This window comes from Mytilus trossulus, chromosome 2, assembly GCF_036588685.1.
Source record: "Mytilus trossulus isolate FHL-02 chromosome 2, PNRI_Mtr1.1.1.hap1, whole genome shotgun sequence".
NCBI lineage: Eukaryota > Metazoa > Mollusca > Bivalvia > Mytilida > Mytilidae > Mytilus > Mytilus trossulus.
The window spans coordinates 7,908,844-7,926,478 of record NC_086374.1 but is presented as its reverse complement, the minus strand read 5'-3'; the positions used below and the strand labels follow the sequence as shown (position 1 = coordinate 7,926,478).

General features: G+C 30.7%; 1 protein-coding gene across 1 annotated transcript in view; it reads right to left on the bottom strand.

Annotated features, from left to right (window-relative positions):
• The window catches only part of LOC134704818 (uncharacterized), a 42,292-nt gene extending 28,672 nt beyond the window's left edge, over positions 1-13,620 (bottom strand). The window contains exon 1 of the mRNA XM_063563599.1: positions 13,498-13,620. Within this exon, the coding sequence (XP_063419669.1) occupies positions 13,498-13,571 (74 nt within the window). The 5' untranslated portion in view covers positions 13,572-13,620. The remainder of the gene's footprint in view (positions 1-13,497) is intronic.
• Between the last annotated feature and the right edge of the window lie 4,015 nt (positions 13,621-17,635).

The following is a 17,635-nucleotide window of genomic DNA, read 5'->3' as shown; positions in this document are numbered from 1 at the left end:
AAGAAGTTGTTTTATTTGGTATATATTACACAGTACACACATGATATGCATCTTTTTAAAAATGTTTGGTACTCTAGTCATTCGTGGACTGGTTCATGTTTAATACGTTGTATATGATGTGCCGAATAAAGTACCGAAAAGTTTTAATACAAAATACAAAGACAAAAATATCTACAAATGTATACACAAAAAACAAAACAATGCAATTACATTTTTAATTTAAACAAATAAATATTTACTAATATATTATATTTGGACGGTCATGACGGTACGACATTGGTTTTAATATTATTCATTCAGTATCTTCCTCTGTACATGTATCTCGAATGAGATCATATTTTAAATTCACAAGTGCAGAACAAACAATAAGAATGTCGTCAAAAAGTTTAAGTGAAGACACAGGTACTGTATCACTCAAGATTTTAAACACTTTCAATCGCCTGATTGCTCGTTCTACATGGATTCTTACACGGGCAATCCTTCGTGTAGAAGTGATGTCCTCAGCACTCAATTGTGGCTTACCCTTAGTAAAGGACGGAATATTAAGTTTAACCCTTCAGGGGAAAAGTAAATCCTCTATTGTAAAGCCTCTATCGGCCATTATTTCATCACCAGGTAACAGATAATCAAGGAAACCACTTTTTTCAACAATAAATTTGTCACTTGCACGTCCACCAAACGCTTTTGATATAAACATTATTTGTCCATGAGGAGATATCCCTACCATGTACTTATCCGTATTGTGAGATTTATAGTTGCTATATGTCTCGCCCCGACTTTTCAAATTAGTAGGTCTTTGAATAAATGTCTCAGCACAATCTATTATGCACGTTGTTCGAGGGTAGTTTTCTCTGAAAGATTCTGGGCAGCAGTCTCTTAATGTTTCCCTTGGAAGCCATATTATAAGAGCTTTCAACTTATCTGCCAATAACGGGATCCAAGAGTTGAACATTTTGCATGCTAGGCTATCAGAAATTCCAAACCTACGACCTAGAACTTGAAATATCAAGTTTTAAGTTTTAATCTCATTAAAACTAACATTATTTGATCGTCAATATCGAGTTGAGAGCTGAAAGTGTTAAACTGGGACATACACTCGACCAAAGTGAAAAAAACTTCCTTAGTAACACCAGTATAAAGTAAGGAGTCGCTATCAGTCACAATATGTCGGGTAGCTGACATAGTACCTACATCTAATTTTATTTGCACTCCATTCTCTTCAGTTAATGTAAGGTTTGTTTGGGCACATTTATCCTGTAAGTCAGTCCATGCGTGTGCATATGAATGGTCGTTGTGCAGTATAAAGTCAGTTTCATCATATTGTGTTGACACACATGATGTAGTCGGGTTGAGAACGTTAAAACTACAGACGGCTTCGGGCAAAGATTGGTCAGTTACTTCAAGATTTAAATCAAGTACTTCAAAGTCTGAATTGTCATCATCACAGTCAATCAATTTACGTTTTTTAACATCTGAATCATGTTAATGAATTTTGCGCCTGCCAGGTGTAACTTTCCTTTCATAACCCATTTTAAGTTTTGGAAATGGATTTCTTTCCGTCGGCAATCCATCTAGAAAATGTTCCGAGCAAACAAAAACTGTTTTCGGCAAAGTTTTTCTATTAATTGCCATCGTCCATTCTACTCTAATTTGACAATCTGACGGCATTAGATGAAATTTATATGGAATTAAACATGCACAGTCTTCGTGAAATTGTCCGTGTATTTCACACATTGTTTCTTTCCATAAATTTAATTTCCGACGGTTATTACAGCAACCATTGACTGCACAAGAACTACCACCACCTTTTTTATATTTTTTCCCACTATCCATTTATAAGTTAAAGAAAAAACGGATAAAATATAAATGTAAACAACAGATCGATAATGTTGTTATTGATGCAAACGTCACAACGTGCGTTCTTTCATTACTGTTATGGCTGACGTACCACGTGATGTAGCAATGGCAGCGCACACGTTTTTGACGTCGGATCTTGATAAATGTGTCTATAGGTAGCAATTGTATCGAAAAGAGAAAATCGAGTGCACCTTTTTATGTTAGGGCGTGTTTGAGTTGAGTATTTTGTCTTGATATCGTACTAAGTAAGAATATTTCATACATCGTCTCGCTTCAGATTCTATCATATTTATATATTAAAGTTACAGGTTGACTTTATAACACAAAACAATAACAGTTTTAAAAGAAGATGTGGGTCAAGTGAAATACCTATCTAATGAGTCACAAAAACAGAGAAGGTGGGTTCGAATGGCTATTTTTTTTACTGAAAGTACTTAACGACAGTCTTTCAAGTTGGATGATGAAAATGCATCCCTTCGAAAAATTCTAATTTCTTGTGTATGATAACTAGGGTTTATAGTCTGCATATAATAAAAAAATCTAGTCTGCCCTTCCACGAAATATTTAATTAGAATTTTTTTAAATGTTTATGAATTTTCGAAAATTCAACCTGACAACCGATCAGATAATAGTTTTAAGTTGAATCAATGCAGACAAGATCATTAACTGATGCTCATTAGCTAGTTGATACATTTGTCTTATAACTTAAATATAACTGACATATACATGTAAGGATCGTAATGGTGCAATATGGATTAATTTATCGGTTTCCAAGAGCAAAATTGGTAGCGCGTCATCCCTACAATGGCTTCCATTTCTACGATTGTGAAAATGAACTGGCGTAATGGGGAGATAATTTTGACGAAGTATAATCCTGACTGAAAACACATGATACTGGTGTTGTTTATATTTGTTTTAAAACGTGTCAAAATTGCGTATTGTTCGTATCATAATTTAGTTTTTGCATGATTTTGAAATTAGTTTTCATTATTTAAGATATTTATTTCGATCATTGCAGAAAGGTATTTTTTTTGAGAGAATGTTTTCATTTTGAGTAAAAAAAAGGGAATTCTTCAATATTTGTTTTTTCTTCTAGAAATGCATTCTGGAAGGTAAAGTGAACAAATATTGAAAAATAAGTATTTTCTATAATTCGGTTGCCAATGAGAAAAACACATTACTTGAATCATCTAATTTAATTGACTAGAATAATTGGAATATGATTATACAAAGGCGGATTTAGGGGGAGGGGGTGCAGGCTCCCTTGTCTTGAAAATTGAAAAAAGGTTAATTATATTGCTTATCACTGAAGCATGACCGGAGCGGGCCCCCTTTAAGGCAGATAGTGGTCCCCAACTTATGAAAATTTCTGTATCCGCCACTATTATCATGACTTAAATACAATTGTACTGACGCTTGTGTTTTTTCAATAGTGTATGTGTGTATCTTTTATTTGATACTTTATTTGTACTTTTAACTTTAAGTAAAATTTCTCATACGTCCGTATGATGATTTTTGCAACTTGCATAAAAATATAAAAATTGTATATTAGATAATGAATTTTAACAACTAAAGAAACAAACAATTTGAAATTATATCAAGGATCGCACATAATTCCTGCCGTTTATTAACTAAAATCTAGTTACTTCTTCACCGGTAATGCATATAGTCATATTAATAGACTTGCTCAGTCGTCATTATGCACACTGCTAAATTCTTTAAATACTCATTCTAAAATATGTTTTAAACAAGTTTTGTCTTTAAATTTATGCGTTTTGAATGAGTTCAATTTTAACTGTTAAAATAGCTCTTATTCTATTCTTTTTTCTTAAAACCTGCCCCCCTCCCCCCCAAAAAAAAAACAAAAATACCAACTTTACATTTTATACTGTTTAAATTAATATTACAGCCAAACATAAGATAAATTATGAATGTGCTATATCAATAGCTTATTTTTTTCCTGTAGAATTTCAGGGAAAATAAATCTGAATTACAAACCGTTCGTTGCAACGGTTACTAGCAACGGTTTATTGAAAGCATAATCGAGTACACACAATATCGTTATTTACGAATGGTAACATATCGACATAAAAATTATATACCAAGTAGTAGCTAAAAATCATCCAAATATTTTTTTTATATTGATTCATAAAAAATACATTGACATTAATAAAATTAACGGTACCAATTTTCTTGCACCAGATGCGCATTTCGACAATACATGTCTCTTCAGTGATGCTCGTGACCAAAATATTTAAAATCCAAAGCTTATATAAAAGATGAAGAGCTATAATCCAAAAGGTCCAAAAAGTATAGCCAAATTCGTGAAAGGAATCAGAGCTTTGCATGAGGGAGATACATTCCTTAATTTATAATAATTTCTAATATTTTGTAACAGCAAATTTTAATAATACAAAAAATCCGTATTTTCATGCCAGTACCGAAGTACTGGCTACTGGGCTGGTGATACCCTCGGGGACTTATAGTCCACCAGCAGAGGCATCGACCCAGTGGTAGTAATAAAATTAACGGTACCATTAAGGGCATATATGAATTAATTTCAAAAGTTCAATGACGGCTCCCAGTTCGTATTACGGTTGGTACGGTTGCAAATCGGGAAACCTCTACGAATACGTACAATGAGTTACCTGTACTGAAATATGCATCGAATATAAAAGAAACAGAAATTGAAATTTGTTATCCTACTCCAGTAAATTCATATTCAAACTACTTTAAATGATACACATATATATATATGTAAACTCATCATAGATACCAGAATTGACGTACGAATCGAATACATATCTTAAACGTTATCTTTTAAATCGAATACGTGAAATAAAAAAACATGAAAAAAATAAACGAAAAAAATCATGAAGTTTTTGCAACAATACCACCAATAACTCACAAAATGAAAAATGATTCATTTTATTTTGAAATAAATGATATAGCCAAAAAAAGGTCTTTGAATTCAATATTGCCATTAACTCTCAAAACACAAAACAACCCCAAAAAAATGGAAAATACAGAAAACATGATTATCTTTAAAAGCTGTCGAAATTCTTTACTATGTATGTTAAGCTTTCTGTCATAAATTATTATTTTTCATAAGGATTATATACTTATTTTACCTTTTATAGTTTATAAAAGCATTTAATCTTATCTATAACGTCTCTTTTTGAAAGACTTTTTTTAGCATATATCAGGGTAAGGGTCGATCTTTCTCGTTGGAAATCTTTAAGATTTTATTGAGGCTTATAAAGTTTAAAAAATTAAAACAACAAGTTATATTCATACATGCGTTCGAAACATTTTTCTGGATATACCTTTAGGAAACAATCAAAACCAAAATTTTGAAAGCAAAGGATTTATAAGAAAAGAAACAATTGAAAAGCTATATGACCAAAAATAATCTTATACATAAAGGCAACAGTTGTATACCGCGGTTCAAAACTCGTAAATAGACTGACAAAAAACAAAATCGGGGAAACAAACTAAAAATAAGGGAAACGTTTTAAATATAAGAGGAGAACAACGACACTATATTAAAATGTAATTTAAACAGAAACGGACTAAGCATTAGACAAAATCCGACGAGAGTAACAAATATAACATCAAAACCAAATACATGAATTCGGGACAGAAAAGTACTCTCGCACGTCTCATAGACAATAGACAATATTTTATTCGCACAAACACATTTACATTAAATGGTTATGGCATACAAAATTAAGACAATAAACTTACAATAGTTAAATTGATTACTAGTACTAGTAATGTTAATTCAAACTCAATTATAAGAGAAAACAAACGACTCAACGAAAACACAACGTTAACATGTAACACACACAGAAACGAACTATAATATTACTTACAATGGCCATATTCCTGACTTGGTTCATGATATTTTTTGAGAAAAAAATGGTAGGTTGAACCTGGTTTTGTGGCATGCCAAACCTCCCTCTTTAATGGCGATGTTAAATATAACATTGAAATGACAACAAATCATTACAGGACTACAATACAAATGTAAAGGAGAACCTATTAGACGGAGAAACATATGGAAAATAGCAAACAAAAGGCACCAGGTTTAAAATTCAATACGCCAGAAGTGCGCATAGTCCACACAAGATTTACCAGTGACGCCCAGATATAAAAGTTCGAAAGTCAAAACAAGTACAAAGTTGTACAGCACTGAGGATCGAAATTTCAAAATGGTTGTGCCAAAAACGGCTAGGGTTTTCTGCTTGGGATAAGAACATCCTTATTATTTAGAACAATTTATGCTGTTGCAGACAGTCAATTTTATCAAATGAATATAAAAGATATAAAACTGATAAAACTGTAGCATTAACTAATTACAGAAAACAAAACCCGGATACATTTCATCAACCAACACACAAAATAGACACACCCGACATGGTCAAGTCCTCAACACAAAAAGTGAAAAAAAATGACATCACATACGAAGTGGTGAAAAGGCACATAAAATGACGTCATATTAGATTCTAAAACAGCATACAAATAATGACGTCACATTTGAATGACTAAAACTATTTCTCAAATAAAATAGCTTAAAGACAAGTAATGGGTTAGATCTAAGCTAATTTTAATTGGCCGAAATGGTGACCTAAAGCTGCTTATATGCAAGTCATTTGGTTTCTAGTTAAAATAAACGTTCTTTCATTGACAATCAAATCAACTGTCCTACTATTATTCTACTTATATAGATAGCATCCTACTACTCGTGTATCAATGATATTAATATAATTTAAAGGCCAGACTACTTTTATTTCTTTTGGAGTTCAGACTCATAATAATTCATAGCAAATAGAAGTGGTTTTAAAAATGTCGATATATAAAGGCAACAGTAGTATACCGCTGTTCAAAACTCATAAATCCATGGACAAAAAACAAAATCGGGGTAACAAACCAAAACCGAGCGAAACGCATTAAATATAAGAGGAGAACAACGACACAACACCGAAACGCAACACACACAGAAACAGAGCAAACACCACGAGAATAACAAATGTAACATGAAAACCAAATACATGAATTTGGGATAGACAAGTACCGTGCCACGTCTTATCTCAATATCTCAAAAATAAGAGAAAACACAAACGACTCAACGTTAAAATGCAACACAAAGAGAAACGAACAATATTATAACAATGACCATCTTCCTGACTTGGTACAGGACACTTTTAAAGGGGAATAAAAGTGGTGGGTTGAACCTGGTTTTAAGGCATGCCAAACCTCGAACTTTAATGGCAAAGTTAAATATAACATTGAAATGACAACATAATATTACAGGACTACAATACAAATAAATAGGAGAATATATTAGACACAGAAAAACATGATTAATAGATAACAAAAAGCATCAGGTTTAAAATTCAATACGCCAAAAACGCGCCTTGTCCACACAAGACTCACCAGTGACGCCCAGATATAAAAGATCGAAAGTGAAAAAAGTACAAAGTTGTACAGCACTGAAGATCAAAAGTTGAAAAGGTTTCGCAAAATACGGCATTGTTTTTATGCCCGGGATAAGAACATTCTTATTATATAGAACAATTCATGCTATTGCAAACAGTAAATTTTATCAAATGAATATGAAAGAGATATACACAAAGAAACTAAAGTATTACCTAATTACAGAAAACTAAACCTGAATACATAACGCCTAGATATAAAAGATCGAACGTGAAAAAGGTACAAAGTTGTACAACACTGAAGATCAAAAGTTGAAAAGGTTTTGACAAATACGGCATTGTTTTTATGCACGGGATAAGAACATCCTTATTATATAGAATACTTAATGCTATTGCAAACAGTAAATTTTAACAAATGAATATGAAAGAGATATACATAATGAAACTGAAATATTAACTAATTAACGATATATGACATGGCATGTGTAAGTAAACAATGTCAATGTGTTTACACTGTTATTTTATGGCAACAAAATGTAATAGCGAATTAGTGATTAGAAATAAGTGGAAATGAATGTATTGCATTTTGATTGTTTTATTACGGTTAGGTAAAGTATTGGTTTACGGTTTATTGTACTGTTCATTTAAATTTATCACTACATTTTATTATATTGTTCGGTGATATTTGCACCTATACCCTTAAGTTGTACATATTGATAAAAGGGTAAAAAATAGAACCACTAGGAAGATATTGTTTTTAAAGATTCCAATAATGGATCAAATGATTAGAATACACAATGGCACTCCCACAAATAGACATCTTACCATAAGCCGAACACCCGGACACCAAAACCGAAACCATGAAAGTGGGGTTAAATGCTTTCCTGTAATTATTCTTTTCAGTATATGATATATATCAGGCTACAAATTCAAGATATGGTAAATGTCCACCTCAATTTATTTCGCTTCTCCAAAGGTAGAACAAAACAAAATAAAATAGAAAGGGACATTTTGTATTTTTTGACGACGGGAATCGAATATATTTTAGTTGCAAACAGTTTCAGACATTGTTTTACCTTTAAACAGCATAGAATCAAACATAGTTTTCGTTTTTGGGGGATAGATACATTTTTGTTTGGTTTGAAAATGTTTTTGAAGTTACGACAAAATTTGCGATCAATTCATTTTCAAACGCAGACGCCCTTCTACATTTGCTCATGCAAATAATCAAATTTAATTCCAGTGTTTATAATGCAATATTATATTTGACACGTAATTGTCACAATTAATTGAAATATAATACCCCAGTTCATAGCACGATCAAGGAGATATAAAGTCATAACACCGACGTGATAAAAGAAATCAAACATAACATCTAAACACAGTGTATGATTTGACAAGACCTATGATCACCTATGTGGTTTTGTTTTGTCTGATTATTTTTGAAACTATTCTACGATTTTATCTTTCAATCATAAAAGATAACCTCAAATGGATTTAAACTTGGGTCAAATGTATATATTTATCAATTTTCGAAATCGTGAAACTGTCAGGGGTACTACATTATCCTAATTAAACCAAATACTGAAAGACTGGAATAATTCCATATGTTGTCAAAAGTGAATTTATTGCAAATTTTATCAAGACATTTCGGCGAAAGAAGCATTTGATGACGACATTTAAATAAACAAACTAATCAATTGAGATACACTCATGGAAAGTCAATGTCGTTTAACTCCATCCCTTAGTAGCAGTGTTTTGTCAGTGCCTATAGTTTCCAGCATCCTTGTTTAATCCTTATTACATATTTTGTGTAGTTTTGTCTTTAAATAACATTATATTTATTCGGTTTCTATGACACATAACCAGTGATTTTTTTGTTGTTGTTTACAATCATTTCTCGAAAGTGTTATTTACACAAATAGTCCAGTCAATCTAGCATAAATTTGACCCTAACCTTAAAGTAACAAAAGATGTTTTAGTTTTAATCTTTAGCATTATACTCCAAATATACACATACAAAAGTCCAATGCAATCTTACTTGAGGAAAACTAAACAAATCACCATTTAAAATTTCTATGGAGATTTGCATTGAAAAGGGAGATAACTCTGTAAATAAAGGATAAATATCTACAAAAACTGATACAATTTAAAACTTTACGGCTTCTATTCATGAGAATGTATTGCTTCTTGATTTTTAAGCCGTCTTTAGGGTGTAACAAACAACTCTTATAGTGTTTTCATATCTTTTATCATGCTATAATCTAGTTTTCTTTAAACAAGTAAGATGCTGAAAAAATATAATATACAGATACCAAATGTTCACATTATTTTTTCAAAACGGTCATAAAGCCACAAATTTGCAATTTCTTTAATGAAAAATTCGTAAGGGTTCCGCGGAACCCAGTGTCTCGCCTACTTTTGCTGTTAATCACAGGCTCAACAAAAATGAGGAAAAAAAACAATAAAATTATTCCTGTTGATACTATCTTTTGATCGTAAAAAGCTTCTGTCCAGGTTTGGTAAAAATCCAAGATAGTTTATGAATCTAATAAACGTTTTAAACTTTAACTGCAGACTGTCTGTAATGTTAACTGGAAGAAAAACTAAGTCCATTTATAAGTAAAATACAGATACACAGGTACAAAATTTTAACAAAATTTCCTTCTCGATACTAGCTTTTGATCATAAAAAAGCTTCTGTCCAAGTTTGGTACAAATCCAAAATGCTATAGGAAATAAAATTCTTTAAATCCAGTAAAGAAAAAAACTTTTAATTTGGAATTAAAATCTTTAAAATAGGCACCATGTGATATTTGTGACCTGTACACCATCTACATGGTTTCCACATTTTAACCTACTTTAGTAATTCAAACTTTAACTACAAAGTGCATGTGTTGTTTCCTGGCAGAAAATCTAAGTCCATTTAAAAGTAAAATACTGAAAAAATTGAAATTTATTTTAAAAAAATGTACTTCTGGATACTATCTTATGATCATAAACAAGCTTCTGTCCAAGTTTGGTAGAAATCAAGTATAGTTTAAGAAAGTTATTCAAATTTTAAAAACTTTAACCAAAGAGTGAATGTAATGTTTCACGGCAGAAAAAATAAGTCCATTTATAAGTAAAATACGGAAAAAATGGAATTTTATTTTTACAAAATTCACTTCTGGATACTATCTTATGATCATAAACAAGCTTTTGTCCAAGTTTGGTAGAAATCCAGTATAGTTTAAGAAAGTTATTAAAATTTTAAAAACTTTAACCACAGAGTGAATATTTGTGGACGCCGCCGACGACGCCGCCGACGGAAAGTAGGATCGCTATGTCTCGCTTTTTCGACTAAAGTCGAAGGCTCGACAAAAATGCACACTAAAAAATACACATAACACTTCCGTCTTGGGAGTTTCTTTTGCAGCAGATTATATGACTTAGTCAAATACGAATTATAACCCCATCAAAATGTGTCATACTTTACATAGATTTTAAGAAAATCAATCAAAAACTGACCAAAAAAAGACTATTTTTTGCGGAGTTATCTCCCCTTCCAATGTTAAATTCCATAGTTAATTAGAAAAATGATTTTAATTTTTCCTCAAGTTAGATTTTATGGGATTTTTTCTGTGTATATAAAGGGCTTAATGCTATAGATTAGAACTAAAACATTTTCTGTTGCAATTAGTTTGGGGTTAAATCTTAGTTTGACTAAACATAACACAACAGTAGTTTACCGCTGTTCAAAAGTTATAAACATATACTTTTAATCTATAATATGAAATTAAAAACAGACCTAGAAAAATCCAATTGCACGAATTCGATTTATATTTATATCTATATTCATGTTTATTTCACTTATATGACCATCAGAGGTCTACCCAATTAGTTAATTAGATGGCTTCTGGACTAAAATACACACAAACCAAAGCTACATATTATTATGCCCATGGTCTGTTGAACATGACGATGAACATGAGTTTGCTAGCTAGTGCCTCTTTCAGGGTTTCATAACTGGCTCAACCTCCAGCTTATATGCCAATGTTACAAAATATCGCTAAAATGATAACACTGCGTGATATGAATACAACTTACAATACACACAATAGCAAGAACATTTAACAAGAGAAATGCTTAAATAAATAATTTAATAGTACATGCAAAAAGTAAACCACATACTACAAAGGACGTCGTTCATTAACAACAATACAGGACATCACATACAATTTACAGTGACGTTTTTCTATGCCGTTTATTATTATAATCTTGAAACTCATACAGTCATATATAGAACGAAATACCAAAAAAAATACAATTATTTTTACGTCACGAGTACGACGGTCTTGAAAGGCCAATTTTAATTAATGCTGTAATGATGTTATAAATAATTGGACTAAAATAATACTTCCGCCATGGAGAATAAAATTCACTCGACTATACTGACAAATATGACATTTTGTGAAATAAAAAATTCAAGAACCAAAAACGATAGAACATAACACGATATCCATCCAAACTTTAATACGAAATAATCATCAAAAATAAAAACACGAATATTGGGTGTGTATAAATACGAACACTTGTCAAAACAATCATATTTGGTAATAGGTCACGTTCGGTACTTTACAGACATTTAAACTTGTAATAAAATAAGGTTATAATTTATCCCAATAAGAACTAAAAATAGAAAATCTACCTCAATTCTTTAAATAAAATCTCCGATTACAATGTCATCTAAATTCTGAAGTATTTATAGGCATAAAGTTCACCTAATAAACTATGCAATATTATCTTTGATTATGTTACCGTTTTGTTTAGTACATGTTTATATTTATTTTTATACTAAAGAAAATGTCAAAAGTAGTTTTGTATTTCCATTGTAGATTGATTTACAGTAAACATGCATGTATTTCTTGCTATATTCATTTAGTTCAATTGTATCATTTCAATACTAGTATATTGAAAATATAGCTAGATTCATTATCGATGCATATAAAGCAGTTACATCTCATGCAGTTGTATATACTTTTAATACGGTTAATTTAATGTAATAATGCAAGAATTATTAAGCAATCTACAGAGCAGTTATATTAGTGCGTTGAGAATAAGATTTTCTTTAGTTGTATACCCGCTTATACACATACCAACGTACAACTATAAATAAAGTTAAGTACATTATAAATCTACACCACCCAGAATCAATCTGGCAGACGTTTAGTAGTCAATCATGCCAGCAGACCTTTTTTCGGGTAGATCTGAAGTACATGTATTGTGACTTTTTTAATCTAAATATCGGCTGAGAGATGATAAGCGTAGGCCATGGTTTCAACGGTAGAGGTATGCATCTAAACCTTCACCCAAACAATGTGAAAAGGCTAAGGTTACGACATACAGTATGTAACGTACTATTAAGGTTTTTCTTAATGTTGAAAGCGTTCTTTGTGTGATCCTTGTCCTTTGGTCTTTGATTGTTTATAGTTGTCCCAACCGGCAATCAAATCACATCTCCCTTATTCAAACCATTTTGATTGATTCACATTAAAACTTCTGACTGTAGGGAAAAAAGAAATTTGTTATTGGAGATACAAAACTTTACAAATCTTATTTATAAATAAAATTACAAAGACAACAAGAATGGAAAGCCTTTTAACAAACGAACGCAAGTTTATTGTACTATCATTCTTTTTAAAAACAAAAATCTTGTATTTTACGTCTTACAGCAAAATTAGTCAATAGTATATTATATATTTTAATTCTATTTTCGATTCTACGAAATCGCCCTAGGCCTTAAAAGAAGAGATTCGGTATATAAATCCTTTACATTCAAAACATCAAGTGATACCGGTATCGGATGGTTTGACAAGGCGAGTGAGTTTGGGCATGGTGAATATTTTTTAAAGAGTATAAATTTCTTCAAAGGAATGTTTAATGACGGACGTAACTTAAATAGTATGTGTCTATTGCAAAGTACGAAACCAATAAAAGCATAGATGAGTTAGAAAAATAATCTTGCTCCTGTAAGGTAACAAATAAACAAGCTTTTTTTTTTATGAAAGTAAACAAAAACATGGTATGTCGCACAAACCCCGCCTTGCCTGCCATACAGAAACACATACACACAAAAGATCGATTGTTTGTTTCTTCAGTTTATACAAGTAGCTAGTAGAAAATTCAACTTCATGATTTACTTAGTTATGATAAATACTTACCCACTCCATGAATAAGCAATCGGTAGTAACACTAAAACAATTGGACAAAATACTAGAAGTAAATGAAGCCGCATTGTTGTCTACTATTTGAAGCAGACTTTCCGAATCACTTGGTTATATACCTCTTTCGGTGTAACCAGGAAGTATTTAATATAATTCTTAGGTAGTAAAGAAACTTGATCCACTGAATTATTTAACTGGATCACAACTATTTTTGTGAGAATCCGAAATGTCTCTTTAACTATGAAGTGCATGTACAAATATTCTTTATTTAATTTTGTGACAAAACTCCATCCCAGGAAGTTTAAGCTCAATTTGTCGTTCCAGTTGTATCCGAAATATGCTATTTTAATTATAAGGGGAGATGAAAGACATTTTAATATTATAACAGATTAGGCATGTTCAGTTTATATTTCAATCATTGTTTACTCATACACACTAATGTACTGGAGATTAGAATATGGACACACAATATGTTATTCAGTGAAATACTTAATATTATATATACCAAAACATTAGTATGATTAGTTACTGAATATTAATTTGTACCATCTGGTGAAACAAGTTGCTAATCAAACTATTAAACGCTTTTAGATAAAAAAAAAAAAAATACAATATTAGATATTTTACATTTTTTTTTTTAAATTATACATACTTTATTGAAAACTTTCACATTTGTTAGTTTGATACAGAAAGTACCGGTACCTTATGCCGGCTCGTTAAACATTAGATTGTATATTAAGAAAATTTATTAGTAATTGTTAGTATTCAGAATTATGAAATATATACAATAACATTGAGAATGGAAATGGGGAATGTGTCAAAGAGGCAACAACCCGACCAAATAAAAAAACAACAGCAGAAGGTCACCGTCTTCAAGGTAATATATTATTGTGTATCAATTAATTCAATATTGATCAATAAAAAGAGGATTTTATTTAAGGGAGAAAATGAGAAGAGAAGAGAAAATAATAAATAAATAAATCACAAAAGCAAAAAAAAATAAAAAAAATAAAGACTAGAGAAAAAAAAATAAAAGTAAAAAATAAAAAGTCTTTTAAATTTGGAAATTGGCAGCAGTATTTTTTTCCCAAAGATACAACATTAAATGAATTTGGCAAAACAGGTTTCCATTGTAAATAATTCATACAAACACAAAATAGATATTAAAGAATATTTATGCATTTTAGGCACAAAACAAGAACAAAAGACAATAAACAATAAATAACATAAAACAGTATATTATATAAAAACCTTTATGTTGGTGTGAAAAGGCTAAAAACAAAATACACAATAACATTTCAAAGGATAATGCTAAGTTGCTTAAGTGTAAATTATTCTAATTATGAAAGCCAGGGGTCCAAGTAGAGGTTGGCAATGTGAAGAGGCTTTGTTTTTAAAAAAAATAAAAAAAATTCTAGTATTAGATTTTCTTTTAGATAAATTTTCAGCCCTGCAAAATTTACTTGATTTTCACACAGTTTTGTTCTGTAGATAAAGAATTTTGATAAAAGTATTACTAAGTTTTTTATTTTATTATTTTCTGTTTTTCCGAAATTTTCGAATAAAATTATATCCATGTTAGATGGAACAATTATTTGTGTTTGGTTATAAATCCAGTCCATGAGTCTTATCCACAGATCTGCTATTTTATGGCATGTCCTTTTATATATTTGTCAATATCTATCATTTTCAGCCCTCCTAATTTGTGTTCAGAACATAATATTTCTCTTTTTATCTTGTCAGGTTTGTTTTCCCAAATACATGAATAAATTTTGTCAGTTAGTTATTTTAAAGTATTTTTGCATGGTGCTTGTAATGGTAAAAACAGATGGTTCAATTTTGAAATAATTAGTGTCTTAATGATAGTTATTTTTCCAACTGGTGTAAATGTTTGTTTATACCAAATTTTTATTATATTTTTAATTTCTTTAATTCTTGGACCATAATTCAACAATTTCATTTCATACAAATTAACAGAATACTTTATTTCTAGTAATGTAACCCTACTTGAACCCCATTCTAATCCCCATTTACACACATTGTGTCTTGACTATATATTTGTTTTGCCTATCCACACCACCTTTGTTTTGTCCAAGGTCATATGGAGACCAGAAATTTCAGCATATTTTTAGAGTAAGCGAAGAGATGCATCTTGAGATTTAGGTGTTCTGTCAAGTATTTTTGATGTGTCATCTGCGTATTAGGAGATAACATATTCCGTGTCATCAATGTTTGTTCCTTCAATTTCTTTGTTCTTTCTGATTAAAATCCCTAGAATTTCAGCACATAAAAGAAAATATAAGGTGATAAAGAATCCCCTTGTCTACAGCCTCTTTGAATCTGAAAGAAATCTGTTTTTTACAGTTTTGAAATACTGATGAGCTTATATTTGTGTAAAAGGTCTTTATCCAAAGTTTTATAGAGGGTCCAAAATTGAAAAAGTCTATTACTTCATTTATGAATTTTCATTATACCGAATCAAAAGCTTTTTCAAAATCTATGAGAAGGAGGAGGCTTGGCAAATCTTTTACCTCTGTATAGAATAAAATATCATATATGAGACGAGTGTTTTCTCTAATACATCTTCCAGGAATAAAACCTGTCTGATCATTGCTAATAATAATGGGTAGAACAGATTTGATATGCTCTGCTATATATACAACTTGATGCTAGTTTATATGTTCTATTCAAAAGACTTATTGGTCGCCAATTTGTCATAAACTGTCTAGGTTTATCACCTTTTGGTAAACAAGTAATAATACCCTGTTTTTGAGTTATTGATAATTCGTCCCTGTTGTAACCATAAATTATAGATCTGAAAACAAATGTTCCTACATCTGTCCAAAAGAATTTAAAGAATTCATTTGTAACGCCATCTGACACTGGACTTTTCTCATTTTTCATTCTTCGCATAGCTGTTGGCAATTCATTATAAGTTATTTCCGCCTCTAGCGATTCTTTTAAAGTATCATTTAATTTTTTATTATCAGAATCGGGTATTTCACAATTAAGATTTACTCAAGCTTTCTGTTTTAGTATAAAGTTTTTATAGTAATTTTTGGCCTCTTCTAATATTTTATCTTGTTTCCTCTTTGAGGAATTTTGGATCCTCAATGCTCTTCAACTTAATATTTGTTTGGCTATATAAATATTCAGATATGAGCGTTACTGATGAGTCTTATGTAGACGAAATGCGCGTCTGGCGTACAAAATTATAATCCTGGTACCATTGATAATTATTTACAAATTGTCTCCCCTTTTTCGTTAACTAGTTTGGGGATGGTTTTATTTATCAAATTTTTAGTTTCCATATTCCAAAAAAAAAACTAAATGTCCTTTCCCCATCTTCAATCCATTGCATTTTTGACCTGATATAGTATCCCCTCATTTTTGTCCCCTTATTATTCTAAGATCAGATTTATGGTGTTCAATTTCATTTAATATTTCCCTCGTTAAAGAGATGCTTTCCTCTTATTTCTGAATTTTTTCTGATAATATTTTTTTCCTCTTTATCTATTTCCTCCTTTTTATAAGATGCATAGGAAATAGTTTTTCTTCTGATTTCTGTAAGCAATATTTCTAAAAAAAAAAGTTGCTCATTTATTGTAAAGTGGATGTCTAAATCATTTATTTGTTCTAACGTTTCTCTATTATATACTAATGATCCATATTGGTCTTTTAGTGTCTTTTATAGCTTTGGAGTATTCTATATCATGTAAAAGGGAGTTGTTAAATTTCCATAATCCTTTTCCAAGTATGAAATCATTCATCTTCAGATTTAATATTATTGTGGAGTGATCTGATCTATAGCTGTTGTGAATTTGTACATCAACTACATTTGGTTAAGGTCTTGTGATATTAAAAAGAAGTCTAATCTTGCTTGTTTTACGGGATTAGCTTTTCTCTATTTGAACTGTTTCAAATCTGGATTAATTTCCCTAAAGTGGCCCTTTATAGCTTGTTGTTCGGTGTGAGCCAAGGCTCCGTGTTGAAGGCCGTACTTTAACCTATAATGGTTTACTTTTTAAATTGTTATTTGGATGGAGAGTTGTCTCATTGGCACTCACACCACATCTTCCTATATCTGTTAAATTATAAAGATCTTTTAAGTCTAGAACTTTCTCCTTAGCTTTTG